Source organism: Semicossyphus pulcher, unplaced genomic scaffold (assembly GCF_022749685.1).
Source record: "Semicossyphus pulcher isolate SPU_LCO1_2020_fin unplaced genomic scaffold, fSemPul1.0.p SCAF_16, whole genome shotgun sequence".
In the NCBI taxonomy this organism is placed as follows: domain Eukaryota; kingdom Metazoa; phylum Chordata; class Actinopteri; order Labriformes; family Labridae; genus Semicossyphus; species Semicossyphus pulcher.
The window spans coordinates 1,967,663-1,984,665 of record NW_027211670.1 but is presented as its reverse complement, the minus strand read 5'-3'; the positions used below and the strand labels follow the sequence as shown (position 1 = coordinate 1,984,665).

At 43.0% G+C, this 17,003-nt stretch overlaps 1 protein-coding gene across 1 annotated transcript in view; it reads left to right on the top strand.

Annotated features, from left to right (window-relative positions):
* Positions 1-17,003, top strand: part of dnah9 (dynein, axonemal, heavy chain 9) — a 189,618-nt gene that overhangs the window by 101,078 nt on the left and 71,537 nt on the right. The window contains exons 50-56 of the mRNA XM_069663994.1: positions 1,206-1,368; positions 1,595-1,718; positions 4,816-4,958; positions 7,638-7,799; positions 8,080-8,313; positions 15,506-15,586; positions 16,794-16,973. Of these exons, the coding sequence (XP_069520095.1) occupies positions 1,206-1,368; positions 1,595-1,718; positions 4,816-4,958; positions 7,638-7,799; positions 8,080-8,313; positions 15,506-15,586; positions 16,794-16,973 (1,087 nt within the window). The remainder of the gene's footprint in view (positions 1-1,205; positions 1,369-1,594; positions 1,719-4,815; positions 4,959-7,637; positions 7,800-8,079; positions 8,314-15,505; positions 15,587-16,793; positions 16,974-17,003) is intronic.

Sequence of the window (17,003 nt, the reverse complement as noted above, 5' to 3'; positions counted from 1 at the left end):
ACCATCACCTCTTGTTTTAAAAGGTCAGTCCTTGTTTCTATTAAATGCTCAACATTTGTAACAACTGCAGCATGGAGCTGAATCATCCAGCAGGCAGACACATCATCATTTTGGTGCTCATCATTTAATGAGTGAGACGTCTAATAAATGTACAAATGGGAATTTTTTTTTCTATGCTAATTTCAACCTTCATGTTTCCCTCTGTGATACCTGTGGAGTAGCCTGGTTTTCTCACTCTGGTGCTCTGTGCAGGCCCTCATACAGCCTCTGTCTGAAACGACTCAGTCAGCTCTGTCCCTTTAAGAAACCCCGCCCCTACAAGCCCGCTTTCTTCTGATTGGCCGGCTCTCTGAAGTCTGCTGAGGCTGCACTTTGTGACGTCACAAAGTGCAGCGTGTAGAAAAAAACTGTGTGAAAGCTGGCGTTCACAGCAGCCTGCAGACTGAGCTGAGAAGCCTGGGGATTACTGCAACATACCTTTACCTACAGATCTGAAACTTCACCCACGTTTAGTCTGGACATCCAATATTGTGACATTATATATATGTCTTAAAATGTGACACAGCATAATACCCCCTCTTTAAAACACTGGGGAGGTGAGGGCAATCAGACACAATTGAGATAATCAAGGAGCAGGTGAAACAGTAAGGGCAGGGCACATAATCAAACAAGCAGGAAACACACACAAAGGCAGGAAGTAGAACATCAGAGGAGATCAGGTGACAAAGTAAAACAGGAAATCATCACTGAGCAATGAAAAACAAATGAAAAAAGGAACCACATTTTTTCACATTTGGTTTTGTTTTCAAACGATATTTTTATGTGTTTATTTGAAAAACGTCAGATTTTGTTCTCAATTTTAATACTTTCCTCAATAAATATGCTTCACTGACTTACATAATCTTTTAGTTTGTTCTTGTACAGATTCAGGGACATGAAGCGTTTCAAAATGCGCCAAGAAACAACATCACAATAAGCAACACTATAAATACAGGCACTTTCTGTTGCAGCACTGTAAGGGTTAACCCAGTTTGTGCTGTCTCGTCTGAATGAAACAGTACAAAAGAGAAGAGACAGAAAATACCTGTTTGTTTGTCTTATGAGTCAGAGATTGTCTTTCCTCCCACCCGCTTTTTATCTCACCCTTCCACTGATTCCTCCCTCACACCTCTCCCTCCCCCGACTGTCTGCTCCTCCACATGTAGCTGCCGTATTAACAGGATCCTGGAGTCTCCACGGGGCAACGCGCTGCTGGTCGGAGTGGGCGGCAGCGGCAAGCAGAGTCTGACCCGACTGGCTGCCTTCATCTCCAATCTGGAGGTTTTCCAGATCACCTTGAGAAAAGGCTACAGCATCGCCGACCTCAAGGTTTGAGCAGGATTACACTGTAAAAAACATCCATCTGAACAACACAGCTAATCTCTAATTAAGATTTATACAGTTTGTTACAGCCAGATGAGGATTATAACAGAGGTTTACAGTGAAATATAGACATCACTGTATGTAAACACAGCACGTATTCAACATATTCAGCTAGCTTTCCCAGTCTCACTGTCTCTCTCTCTTCTACCTCCTCTCTCTCCCTCTCACCCAGACTGACCTGGCATCCCTCTACATCAAAGCTGGCGTGAAGAATATTGGCACCGTGTTCATGATGACGGACGCCCAAGTGGCAGACGAGAAGTTCCTCGTTCTGGTCAACGATCTGTTGGCATCGGGTAACAGCAGGCGTTGCTAATTACTGTGTGTCATGTTTTTGTAAGAGAGAGAAATGCTTTCGCTTCGCCACGGCAACAAATCACAGGGCTGCCATTTCTGCAGTTTCGCTCCTCAGCTGCAATACTTCATTGTGAAGAAGCAGAAGATTGGGGACATAACTAAACTCGGCCAGAGATTATTGTAAATTACCTTTTGCAGAAATAGCATCTCTTAAATCAGCATTTGATTGTCATTTAAGAAATTACGTTAAAGTTTAATTCTGTTTTTACAAAAGGTTTTGGCATTGTTCCTGAATATTGCACTTTATTGCAAAGTGTGTCCACCGAAAGTTCTTGTTGTTTCCAATGGCATTCATTAGAATTCTTCAGCCTGCAGCAGTGAAACAGGCTGTAATGGCTGTAACATAATCCTTGATGGATCAAAGGTCGTCCACTAAAAGTTCTTGTTGTTTCCACTGACAGGCTCAGATTGTTATTCTAAGCGTGTTATAACATCACAGAAAGGATCCCTACAGAGATAGACCTTTTTGTTACAGGGGAAGATGATTGTTTTAACCACAAACAGACGTTACATCACTCTCTGCAAACACACCAGACTCCATTGATAAAAACAGTGATTTTACATCACAGAACACAGGAGTTACTGATCTACTGCTGCCTCGATCTGTTATTTGTTGTGGTATTTTTAATACCTGTGCCCTGATGTTATACATTTTGGGGTTCAAATTACTGGAAGGTACAAAAAGATTTGGTTTGTTAGATTGCATCAAACTCACAGATTGTCCCGTCTACTGCAAGGTCAAATTACTGTTTTTGTCAATGGAGTCTGGTGGCTATAGAGGAGCGATATAACGCCTGTTTACTGGTTTTAAAAAAAGGTCTATCTCTGTAGGGATCCTTTCTGTAATGTTGTCAGCCTGTCAGTGGAAACAACAAGAACTTTTAGTGGACGCACTTTGATCCATCAAGGATTATGTTGCAGCCATCACAGCCTGTTTCACTGCTGCAGGATGAACACATCTCATGGAGACATTTTCTAAACTTTTTGGACCTATTTGTCCTTTAGGCCCCCGATTGTTTTTATGATGATCAAAGAAATATGCTGATTTAAGAGATAATTATAATATGTCAAATTACTACAAATGATGTCCGTCTTCTTAATAAGGCCAATAATATTCTTAAAGGTTACTTTGATTAATAGTCAAACCGTCCTGGAGCACCGGGGTCACTTTAAGTCCCCTCTGGTGGAGCTTTGGGTCAAGTATTAAAGGCCCTGGAAACTCAGCTTGAAATAGCAAAAATGCATATATGATATCAGTTGTGAGTGTGTCATAAAGCATCCACAAAAATCTGAGTGAAAATAAACGTTCAGAACCACCAGAAAATCTTCTTGAAAAACAGCTCGTTTGGCTGTGCAGACAATTTCTCAGGACTGTGTAGGCGTGGCAGCTCCCGTGTTGATTGACACCTGCCGGGGTCCGCCTGTCCGTGTTCTCATGGCAACTGTCAACACAACAATGGCGCATGGGAAAGCAGTGTTTCCTCTAGGACTTTCAGCAGCAGGGTAGAGGGTTTGTTGTGCCACCCAGGTATGTGAACATCATATCAAAACTATTGCTGTCAGGTGATTAAAAAAATGAATCTAATTAATTACAGGCTTTGTAATAAATTGATTTCAATTAATGTCATATATCAATGATTTCTGTGAGAAGCACATCACATGTAGACTGACCCTCTTTCTAGATGGTTGTTTCTTACTTCCACACTTTAATTGTTCTTTCTTCTTCACCTCATCAAGTTTTAATTCAAATACTTTAATCTGATCACTTTGCTTCAGTCCCCCAGCACACCTGCACCTCCGCTCCCTGCACCACTACTGGCCCCGCTCAACCCCCCCGCCCCCGCTTCTGTCTGTCTCTCTGTCTGCTGTGTTGACTGTCTTCATCAGCAGTCTGTTTACACAAAAGTTACATATTTTTCTCTTTCGCAATTCAGTCCTCACGTGAGTCGCGTGTGCACGAGGGACGTTATTAATGACGTAGCGATCTAAACGATCGATCGTTACCAAATGACATCACCTTTTATAAGCTTTATAAACTGCGACAATCAATGTATTTACAGTAGGGACGTACGGAGTAGACAAACGATATCTCCTCATTTCAGTATAATATTGTGCAGCTTGCTGGAGGGAGATCGCCAGGGAGCTGAGAGTTTGATACTGAGCGCACAGCTGATATGGGTACGTGGATTGTTTACACTGCGTATTAGAACTGTGTATGTATGCCGATGTCAGCGATGCGGAGCGGACCCTCTTTTGCCGTTAGAAGTAAACTGGCTCCACTGTTGTTTATGTGGTTGCCAAGACTTCGCGAGTTCACTGTTTCAGTGGTCTTCCTCAATGAGGAGAGGATGGACGATCGTTGATTTCTCCAAAGAATCGTTTAATTACAACTTCTGAAGCAGCAGCTGCAACAATTCATTAAATGTATGTGGCGCAGACTCAGAGAGAGGGATTGATCGCGAGCCCAGAAGTGTTATTGCACCTGTGAGGGCGGGGCAACTGTCGTTGATTATTTCATGATTGATTCGAGAAAATTTATGACAACATAAATATCTTCACTGACCACGCCTAATTTAACCCCAGCGTCAGGGAAGTTAACAAAGTCAGAATGGCAATAACTCCAGTTTGGATTAAAAGTCATTTCTAAAACTTTTAACATGCTCATAAGTATGTACATAAGACTTTAAACTGCATAGTGAGAAGGATTTTGTGGATTTGGGTTTCCAGGGGCTTTAAGCAATTAGAAGAAATACAAGTTTAAATAAAGAGCACAAACATCTGAACTGTTTAGCGTCCACATGCATATTATTTGCCCCTCAGCTGTAACTTAAGCAGGTGTCTGCATTGGCATTAGCCCTCTGTGTGAAATCCAGCTGCCTCCACCTCTATTAACACACCTACATCTGATATGAGAGTCTCACTGTCAGGTGTGATCCTGTCAAGATAAGAAGGTTCTGGAGAGTTCTTATAGGAGTTAAGCTAACTAAGGCTGCTTCTTCTTCCCAGTGGTGATGTGTGTGATTTAATTCATTCCAGGAGAGATCCCGGATCTGTTCCCGGACGACGAGGTGGAGAACATCATCGGCAGCGTGAGGCCAGAGGTCCGAGGCTCGGGATTGATGGACACGAGGGAGAACTGCTGGAAGTTCTTCATCGACCGAGTCCGCAGACAGCTCAAGGTGAAGCAGTCAGACAGGACACAGAGCTGCTTGTGTGTCTCTACATTTCACTCCTCATCATCAGAATAAGTTGTTCTCAATGACTCTCTTTGGAGGGCAAATTGAGCATTAATCTCTCTCGTAGCACTGAGCCTGTATGTGATCTCCACCCTCTCTTAATATAGCAAAAGCACGCAGCCTCACACTCTCATTTACCATTCAGAAATAGAAAAAAACTCTCATACTTGGATAAACATCTGACTTTATGATGAAGCCTTTCCCCAGACAATTTTCTTTCCCGACATTTTCAGATGAACTTGAACGCATTCGGAGGCGGCGGACGTCGTTATAAATCACCGGCGTGAGCAGAAAAGCCGGCGTTTAGCTGCAGATAATTTCACCAACGTGTAGCCGCTTTGTTCCCCCTGGGGAGAGAGGGATTCCAGGGGGCTGCTTATCCAGTCATTATTACAGTGTGCACCACCCTCCACCCCCCACCACCCACATCCTCCACCCCCGCTCCGCTCCCTGCTCCAGCTTCCCTGGGCCGGATGGAGAATAAATGGGAAAGCAGTCCCACAGGCACACGCTTGTAAAGAGTGGATTTCAAACTATTTGGCTCTCTGTCTCACACATTGTCTGTCTGGACTGAAAGAGGAAGCGCTTTCCCAAAAATGTTGGACATTTGATTCGGAGTGTTTGCATGGAATTTATCTCAGCGTGTAATTCTGCATGTGGAGCACCAGTTGGAATCCTGAGACAAGAATGTGATTCATTATAATGAGACCTCTGAGCAGGGTTTGTTTAACACCATTTGTTAAAAATCTGGCTTGCTTCTTTAGATGACTCTACGGCTGTGCAAGATCATTTCTGAGTAGGAAGAATAAATAAAGGATTATCTATCAATTTCAGGGACATTTTTTATTGTTCTTTCACATTGAAATAATGATGATGAGTGATACTTTCAGTTCCATCTTGTGCTGCATTCAGGCTCATGTGCACATTTTGCATCAAACTAAAAATTTAAATCAGGTTCTTCACCTGAATGTGGTGCATCATGGGTAATTACAGTGTGTCTTTGGGAGTTTGGTGGATAGGGTGTCTCTGTGCAGTGTCTCTGTTCTTGATGTCTGACTTGACGCTGGACGAGGACGAGGACGAGGAGTAGCTCGTTCTTCCTCTCGGCCTTCATTCACTCATCATGCTGCATGCCGTTCCTTTCAGAGGGAGGGGCGCAATGTATGCTGGGTGTTGTAGGAATGTAGAATGGGCAAAACCACAAGCTGTTTGTACAACTTTCTCCTCGGCTATGGCGCCAGTTTCAAATATTATTGCTTCTAGCGATTACAGAGAACACCAGCTTTGACTGACAGAGGCTTTTTCCAGGGGAGAACTGCTCCTTTAACCGGACCGGTGTTTCGGTTTAATGAGTGACTCGCTCTCTTCCTGTTTTTGGCGTAACAACCAGCAGCGTTCAAAACGCAAGCGTTAGATGCTTACATGACACGTTTGCACATACAGCACTTCAAAGACGAAACAGAAAAGTACATTTTAAGCTCGTAATGATAAACAACAAAGAGGTTTTCACGAGGACAGCTACAACTCCTCTTCGCGTTTTCAACACCTACTGTCACCACGACATCCACAGATGCATCCGGTTGAAAGTCACCAGTTAACATGGTCACTCATTGGACCGAAACACCGTCTCTGTTGTTTACTCTTTCACTCTGTACTGCCGCTGCAAGGTAGGCGCTCATCACAATGACATGCCAGCTCCCCGAAAAGTGAAGCCCAAACCTCTCCATCGCCCCCTGGGGGAGGGGCTGTTAGTTTAGGGAGCGCTTGATTTAATATGCAGCAGAGTTTTCTACGGGCGGAGCATTTTAAACGCCAGTATCAGCATCAGTCATGTTTATTTAATCGTGTGAAGACAAAATCCTGATCAGGATAATTATTGGATTGATGATGCAGTTCTAGATGAGGAGATTTATTTCCATTATAACCACCTGGTGGCTGTACATTATCCAGCGTTTAACATGGCTACTTTTTTACAAAAAATTATTTGACTCAAAGTGGTGATGTGAAAATTGATTTTCCTTTGGTTATCTATCGCAGCGGTCCTCTGTGCAGAAATAACAGACCCTCTCATTTATCAGAATCAATTTAACAAGCTCTTCATAAATCAAACTGATGCAGTGCTCTCAACTTAAGGTACTTTAAAGAGACAAATGTGATGTTGCTCTGAGTGTAAATCAAATGTCATTATGAATGTAAAACATGTCTGCAGCTCTTTCTTCCTCCAGAGTGGATTGTGATCTAAAGTGTCTGTGGGTGTTCCTCCTGCATGTTTGTTTCTCCAGTGATGGTGTCGAGCATCTGGCCGAGCCTCTCAACAAGCCAGCTGTTAGTCAGCGACAGAGAGAATCAGTCTGCCGAAGCCCACGGCTCAACACACTCTTTAATTCACATGCCTGCTGGAGGCTTTATTTGCTTAATGATGGAGCTGCAAATAATTAATTCTCAGTTTTCTTTCCCCCTCTTGACCCTGAAGAAGTGTTAATCAGAGCCGGAGTTCCCTGCCTCGCTCTCCTCGGTCTGACTGTGACTCGCAGACAAACAGAAAATGACTCTCATCGCGCTGCCGTATCAGACTTCACACTCAATTCTGTTTGACCTTCGTGTGTATGTGCGTGTTTGCAGGTGGCTCTGTGTTTCTCTCCGGTGGGGAGTAAACTGAGGGTTCGCAGCAGGAAGTTCCCCGCGGTGGTAAACTGCACGGCGATCGACTGGTTCCACGAGTGGCCACAGGAGGCACTGGAGTCTGTCAGCTTCAGGTTCCTCGAGGAGGTGGAGAACATCGAGGTAAGAACAGCTCATACTCTAATATTATACACATGAGAATGAAGCCACCCACTACAATGATGTTCACACTCTGAAAATATAATTTAAAATGTCAGGCACCGTGACACAACCAGTGTGATATTAATTCAGAAGATGACCAGAGGCAAAGAGAATTAAACTCACAGCCCGAGCTTCAGGAGACAGTTCAATCTGCTCCGTCATCTTCTTTTAAAGTCGACTAACCGGCTCTTTGATTTATTTATTTATTTATTTATTTATTTATTATTTTTAACTGTCTCAGCCGCAGGTGAAGGAGTCGGTCAGTAAATTCATGGCATACGTCCACATGAGCGTCAACCACACGTCCAAGGAGTACCTGGCCAACGAGCGGCGCTACAACTACACCACGCCCAAGTCTTTCCTGGAGCAGATCAAGCTGTACCGCAGCCTGCTGGGGCAGAAGAGCAGAGACCTCGCCACCAAGATGGAGCGGCTGGAGAACGGCCTGCAGAAGCTCAAAGGCACCTCCGCCCAGGTACTTATTGTTAAAACTTTCTCTCTCCGTACAGAATCATCACAGCGTCCTCTGGAGCCACTTTGAGCTGTGATGACTCTGGCATGGCATTGAATAAAGCCAGAATATTTGCAGTGCATCGAATTCTCTCCAAACTGTCGCCTTTAAACAGTCACACAAAGTAGATGGGCAGTTGTCGGGAATGCGGCGGCCATCGGGTTTTCATTCAGGTCGCAGCTTACTCACTCACAACCTGCGAAAGGCCCAAGCTCAAAGTTGATGACATCACCGGGGACGAGCTCCAATACACTGCACGGCCCCTGGAGTGTTCTGTCACACTGGCTGATGATACGGTCACTCAAAGTTATCACCCAATTGAAGCTTTGTGCTTCAACGAAAGGCCAGCAATACCTCTAGTGCTAGAACTCCCTGCTCTGCCCCAAAATAACCATATTCATTATTCTAGATATAAATATATTTACAGTAGTGTACTGAACAAGAAGTTGAATTCAGACACATTTCAAGCACACTTTGAACTATGAAAAACAAATCAGGGTTCGGCCCACCACTGCCCCTGCTTTATCTTTGCTAACTGGAGACCTCATGGCTAACCAAACTTGCTTTACACCTGTCATTTCATGTCGTGTGTGAAGCTGTGGGTTGCTCTCTACTTATTGTGTGTAGAGACAAATATGCCTGTGTCTGTGTTTCCTGTGCAGCTGATGTAAAGTTACCGTGACTCATTATCAGAAATGACCATAACTACGAGAATAAGTCGCAGGTTAGAAGAAGCCAACACTGTCCTTTAATTCAGTCATTCCCTCTCCGTTCATTATGACCCTGAGTGCAGCTGGTTTCCTCTCACAGCAGGTAATGAATGCCTCTTACCTGACAGCACAGGTGTAAATTGGTTTCCATTGGTTGGCATTGTTTTTCACTGTAGCTGTCAGCTGTTACTCTGATGGTCGACATCTTGTTTTGGGAGGAAAATGTTTATTATATATATATTTTATTCAGTGTGGTTACACTTTCTATGAAGGCCATGTCTATAATGCATTAAAAGCACATCCCTAAGACAGTATGATACAATGAGGATTTATAAAACTATGTTTATACTGTTGCATAATGACCTCTAAGTGTTTGTAGTATTAGTATTAGAAGTGGTGAGCATAATGTTTTATAAGCTCTGCATTCATAATGCTTTACACCTCCATGCCAAAGTGACAACAGTGTTTGAAACAGGTCCTACTCTTACTTATGCTACTGCTACTACAACTACAAACAGGAATTCAGGAAATAATCTATATACTGTACATCCTCGCCTGGATTTATACTGTATGTTTGTGTCCCTCCTTTAACACTGTATCTCCAACTGAAGACAACATCCTCATCTTACCTTCTTCAAACAAGCCGTCAAATCCATTTTTAAATGTTGAATATTAAATACAAAGAATTACATGAACAGTTGCCAGATTTCATCAGTGAATCAGTGACGTTTAACTCTTTACTGTCGCTAAGATCAAACTTTAAACAGCTCAATGTCTGATTTTTTTATTTTCTTCCATTAAGTCTTCTCATCATTTTATAGATTCTCTGTCCTGACTGACAAAAAGATATGTTGCATGTTACAGCTCTGTAATGTCACCAACACACTGCACTGTTTTAATATTCTCTTTTATCTGACTCTTTTTCTATCCCTGGTTTGTGAGATTCTTCTTGGCTTATTATCTCTTTGTTTATATGTAGACTGTATAAAAAGATGACAGCTCGCTTAAAGCGAAGCCAAATTCTCTCTGTCGCCCCCTGCTGACTGGCTGCAGTATAGCTCATAAAGCAGCCTCCTCCATGTTAACAGATGGGACATGAGTCAAACTATAAAATCAAAATACACGTCAAATACATTTTTCTCAAACATGGTTTCTGTCATTATAGTTAGTTCTTATCATGCTGATTTATGTCACAGTGTTCATTTTTCTCACAAGTTTACTTTTAATTAGTTACCTGATGCGATAAAAAGGGGGTGTGACCTCATGATTGCCAGCTCTGTTGACAAATCCGGCTATATAGTAGGAGCTATATTAGAAGTACTAGTAGTTGGGGGAGTTTTGGTGTTACTTATAAAGTACTTGTAATGATAATAGTAGTTGCAGTCGTTTAGTTGTTGTAGCATTTCTAATACAGTAGTTATTAAGTAATATTAGTTGTGGCAGTGGTATCATGCTGTCACACTAACGTAAGCAGAAAACAATCTGACTTTTCGTCCTCTCTTTATTTTATCATTTCTAAATGTTCTTATAAAAGTTTCCGTCTTGACTGTGAACACCTGGATCCATTTGTCCTGATGTTTCCCAGCTCCACACCTTCACTGAAAACAGCTCTGTATGAATAATGCAGCAGCAGGTCTGTGTGTGAAGCAGCTCTAATTATAGAGGATCCACTACACACACACACACACACACACGCACACACACACACACACATCATTTCACCCTGACATACCGCACAGATCCACAGCTTTACATAAACATGCCCACACACTCTCACCTGCACACACATGCATAAACACTCCTCACATACATGTGACATCAGTGTGTGTGCTGTGTTTTTGTTTCTCCATCTACGTTTACGCACACACACGTATAGGGTCTGTATGGTAATAGAGGAGGCCCCTAATTAGAGAGCACAGCCTTTACAGCAGCAAGACAGCATTAATGCAGCGTGCGTGTGTGTGTGTGTTTGTGTGTGTGTGTGTGTGTGTGTGTGTGTGTGTGTGTGTGTGTGTGTGTTAGTGCGTGTTAGTGCAGCGACACTGAGGCTATAAGTGCTGTTATTTAACATTCACAGCAAGAGAATGTGTGGCACACCGGGGGCTGCTGTGGTCATGATAAACAACCAGGGTTAAACCACTGTGTGTGTGTGTGTGTGTGTGTGTGTGTGTGTGTGTCTCTGTGTGTGTGTGTGTGTGTGTGTGTGTTGTTGGGGGGGGGGGGGGGGTCTGTAGGAGATGCAGTTTAAGTGTATGACTCATCTGCTCTCCTGAGGACACATTAACTCCATGTTTTTTTCCTCATCAATTTTGTGCAGGTCCTAGTCCTACCTTTGATGCTGTAGTCTTGAATAGTGTATCTTTGTGTGTGTGTGTGTGTGTGTGTGTGTGTGTGTGTGTGTGTGTGGATTCAGCAGGACTCACCCATCTTAAATGCCCCTTGAGGGACACACAAATGTGCCTTGATACTGGTATGTCTAATGGAAATTGTAGTATAGGTTGAAGTAGTTGAAGCAGTAGTAGTAGTAATAGTCATAGTAGTAGTACTAAATGAAGTAGTTGTGGCAGTTATAGTATAAATACTTCTAGTAGCAGATGTATGATATAAGTAGTACTTGCAATATTAGTAGTATAGCGGAAATAGCAACGGTACAAGTAGATAGAATCTATGGGTAGTAGTAGCAGCAGAGTAGCAGAGAGTAGTTATAGTAGTCGTAATAGAATTAGTCTCAGTAAACTAATAGTAGTAATATAGGGTGCGGTTCTAGTAAACACTGGGGGGGAAAAACTGTAGTTATACTCGTACTTATTTACTAGTTTTTTGCTTAGTGGGCATGACTCTGCAGTAGACCCGGGTAATTATCGCCTCTGCTCCGATCGGCATTGATGGGAACACAAAACCTGTGTCGACACGCTAATCTCCGCCCCCTTTCGGACACGATGCTATGCTCCGTCGGTAACTTCTGCGACTCCTCGTCATCTCAGCTAAAAATTCCGCCCGTGTCCGTCCATGCAGCGCTCGAACATCGTTCCAAATTTGTCGCCGCCGAGTTTGATAAACAGACTGAATGAGTAATAGATACAATAAAGACCTAACCACTGTAACATCTTCACTGGTTACTAACCCTGTCTCCAGCATGTTTGTGACGTCAGACAGTGATGCAGCAGAAAAGAGACCGACAGGAGGATAATTCACTGGCAATGGGAAAAGAGACAATCGGCATCTATAAGAGGGCAATTGTAGTAATAGTTGTATGATAAAAGTCTTATCACAAAAGCATTGTGAGTGGTACAAATAAACAGGTCTTACCACTAGTAGTAGTGCAGGTAGTTATGGTAGTATAAATAGTTGTAGCAGTTCAGTCATTCATACAAGATTAAATGTAATAGTCCCAGCCTAATCTCTAACCCAAAGAAGTCAGACTCTTTGCATAGAGAAAGAAAAATGTCAGGTTTCTCTTACAGGAAAATAAGTGCAAACATAAACACACATATCCAGATGTCTCTTTGTTGCATGAATGAAGCCATATTTAGTCACCACGGGTGTGTAAGCCTTTACACACGTGTCTGAATGTGTGTAAAGTCTCTTTCTTTAGAGTAGAATCTGAGCTTTAAGAAACAATAGTTTTAATCTGTATGTGCAGCAGCAGGAAGGAGAGAGTGGGCTGCTTTATAAAGACAGGCAGGAACACAGACATGTTTTCCTGCAGCAGATAAACACCGAGGCCGCTCAGATGTATTCAATATCATCCATGTCTCCCACCAATTAGTTTGTCCTTCTCTCCCTCTCTCCCCCCTCCCCCCACCCCTTCTCCCCCCCTGCCTATTCATCATGTTGATGGCTCACTTGGTGCTCGTCTGATGTTCGACCGAATCCTTTGCAAGGAATCGTCGCAACCCGAAAGGGGCCGTCTTCCCCCCCAGGCAGACTTCCTTCCTGTTTGTTAATTAGCTGAAAGACAAGCATGAAAAACCGTCTGTTTTTATTTCCCCAGTGCAACATTTTGATGGAGTCGGACGCTAACGCAGAGCCCTGTTTGTCGGGGAGTTATGAGGAGTTTGTAACAGCTTTAATTTCTCTTTACGACCGCCTTTGCTCTGTGCGTTTGTGTGTGTGTGTGTGTGTGTGTGCGCGCTGATAGCTGCTCTTGATCCAAAAGCTTTTATTTTTTTCCTCAGATATGCACACCATTCATCTTTTCCTGCCCCTTTATCTACTTGGACAGAATCTGATTTTTTCCTACTATCAGACTAAAGGTCACAGCTTGGTCCATGGCTCAATCCTGCAGGGCACGAAATGTTACCAGTAAAGGTTTAGGCCCTTTGTGAGGCTGATTTGTGCGCCTGTTCTAAGCCGCAGAATCCTCTTTACTGCATTGAAGTATTGAGGAGACGTTTAGGTTTCAATTAAATTGCCATCGAGCTCGATTGTATTACCAATAAGATCCAACGAGGATACAAACAACAAAACAAACGATCAGTCCTTCAAACCCGCTCAGAGATTCAATTAGGTGATAGTGATAGATTCATTAGCGCCCATGATATACACACTGATTGCTACTCATACCATTTAATGACACACAAATAGATAACTGCAGCTGTGTGCTGTATTGACAACCCCCCTGATATTATTGCGTGTGTTCTTCTCTTCCCTCTCGTCTTATGCAGACTGGACAAACTTTGTGGGTTTTATCTTTAACCTAAATAGGGCTGAACAACACGCAGACTTCAGTAAGTCATATTGTATTTGGCTGTTGAATTTGAGCATTTATTATTTGTTTTCTGTTATTTTAGCATCACTCCAAATGCCAATATCACACTGAGGACCTAATTCACTAAAGGATTGCGCAGCTTTTGCGCCTGCTAAACCTGCACAAATGTGACAAAAAGACTTAATTCCTGAAGCACACGCAGAGGGTTAAATGCACCCCAGAGTGCGCTGCAGAGCAAACAGTGTCTCTGTGCTCCGGTGCTGTTTGTATTTAAATTAGTCATTATGCAGACAGTCCCTTTCTATGTAAATGAGCCTCGTAGCAAAAAGTGTCTAATTCACAAACAGCAGCGCTAACAGCAGCGCGCACTTACAGTGAGAATATTACCGTCTGCAGAGAGCTGGTGTGAACTGCAGCGCAGTATTATAAGGGCTGTCACACTCTGAGTTTACATTGATCATGACGACAAGTCCACCTTTTGTGTGCTCAAAGAATGTATTTGTCTGTAAAAACATTTAATAATATTTAATAATTATTTTAATCGAGATCAATCGGTCCGGGGCTGTGCGGGGCTCAACCCAGGCACACGGGCACACTTTGTCCACGTGTGGAGACGGTCTGAAGCCGTTATGTATGACGAGATTGTTATATCTGGACGAGCTGCTAATGCACAGCCATTCAGAGAGTGAAACTAGCAGACACCTGTCGAGTCCGGACTTTACATTAAACTGTTAAAGAACTGCCTCCTCCTCTCCCTGCTCATCATAGATCTGTGGGTGGAGCTGAGCTCCGTCAGTGTGAGGCTCAGTGAATGCCTGAGAGCAGAGAGGAGGTGCAGACAGCTTCTCTCCACAATCAGACACAAAACAAGAGCAGACTGCACGAGCTGTGAAACTTTGTGGTCGTGTTTGCGCTTGAATATCAGCTTTGTGAATCAGACCTTTAGACGGGGGCAGATAGCGGGGGCAAATGATGCGCAATTTATGGAGTTATCAGCGGCTGCAATTCATTCTTAGTGAATTCCCCTCAAAGTATTTTACCATGCACGCTGGCTCTAAAGTGGATTACTGGTCAATAAAATATCTCCTGCAGACTCCTCTCTAAGTGTTATAAATCATCATCTCTTAACCAGTCTTCTGGGTCTAAACTGTCAGAGAAAAAAGCTGAGCTAAAGTTAGAGGCAGATAGGTCCACATTCCCCAAAACTACCCAACAAACCAACAACCTAACAACCTCTGAGAAACACTGTTTTTTAACCTGACAAGGCTTTATTCAGCATCTTTACCTGTGTTTATCACCAGGTGCTTTTTCTCTGAGAAAAGGAGGTCTCTGTTGATAATTCAGCTCCCTGTAAAATCCGAACAACAATAAACACTGAAGGACTCCTAACCGTAACAACACCGACAAAAAGAACCTACAAAGGGAGCCTCCTGCAGCTGGTATTTTTCCAGCCAAACTTATTTAGTGTAACGAAGCTTAAACTGGATATGCTAAAAAAATAAGAGTAGTTTACTTTCCATCCCCGATGTTCAAATAAAAGTCCACAGGTTTCCTTTACATTTGAATTAAGACTAGATTCATACATCTACACTGTGGTCTACATTTAAATACATATATATGGAATTTGAGTTGGGAGAGTCTTTTTGTTCTTGTCCAGTGAATATGATGTACAGTTCATTCATCCAGATCTGCAGTCACATGACCTCCTGACCCCCCCTGTCTCCTCCTCTGATAGGTGGATGACCTCAAGGCCAAGCTGGCTGCTCAGGAAGTGGAACTGAAGCAGAAGAACGAGGACGCTGACAAGCTGATCCAGGCAAGAACATGTGCTCTTATGATGTGCAGAGAAATATATCACTGTTACATGACTCACTGTGTCTCTTTGTTAGATTAGGTGTTGAGCTATCCGTCTCTGAGCTTTTAAGCAGTGACCCTGAGCTTCACTCTCAGGACGACAGTCCAGTTACTGGTGACATAGATGCTAATCACAGTGTAAGAAGTCGCTGGACTCTGATCTTTTTATATATGTCTTATCTTCTGTTTGACTGCAACAGATCAATCGCAGGGAGGTCAGGGGGACAACATTCTGTCTTTCCTGTTTGTCAAATAAAGCTGCCACGATTTATAGATTAATCAATAGAAAGGAAAATAAATACCAAATATTTGATCATTGATAAATCTTTTTCAAGCTGATATTTCGAACATTTGATTGTTTGAAGCATCCGAAATTGCAGGTTTTGGGATTGAATTTTTGGTTTGACAAAAGGAGCATTTTCAACATTTGGCATTTTGGCTCTGAGAAATCATGTTGAGCAATTTGGTATTAATATAAATAATGTATTATTGTAAATATAATTCAGCAGATTGATTACAAAATAATCCTTATTTGCAGCCGTAATGCCAATAAATTGCTCAACAGTTTAATCTCACCTCCCATATACAAAGGCTCAGTCCTCAATGCAGCGGCCCCGGGCTCGACTCCCACCCCCTGCCCCTCGCTGCATCATCGTCATGCGTCATCCCTACTCTTTCTTCCCGTTCCCGACACATCAACTGTCCTCTTTCTGTAAATAAAGGCATAAAAGAACAACTTTGCATCGCTTCGCATCGCATCGCTTCGTATCGCATCGCTTCGTATCGCATCGCATCGCTTCGTATCGCATCGTTTCGTATCGCATCGCTTTGTATCGCATTGCCTCGTATCGCATCGCTTTGTATCACTTCGTAATGTTTTGCATCGCATTTGTATCGTTTCGCTTCATATCGCTTTGCTTTGTATCACATTGCTTTGCTTTGCATCGCTTTGTATCGCATCGCTTTGCATCGTATCGCATCGCTTTGTATCGCATCGCTTTGTATCGTTTCTCATCACACAGCATCACATCGCTTCGTATCATGTCTTATATACTAGTAATTCCACTTTTATTTCTTCTTCACAGTTTAAACACTAGATCAATTGTTCAGCAGGTTGTATTTTGCATTGTATCATTGTTGTGAAAACTAATCCTGTGTGCTGTCCCCAGGTGGTCGGGATAGAAACTGAGAAGGTGTCCAAGGAGAAGGCAGTAGCTGATGAGGAAGAGCAAAAGGTGGCGGCCATCGCTGTGGTGGTCAGCGGCAAACAGAGAGACTGCGAGGAGGACTTAACCAAGGCCGAACCGGCTCTGCTCGCTGCTCAGGTCGCCCTTAATACTCTCAATAAGGTCGGTTACTGTCTCATTCCTCGCTGTGTC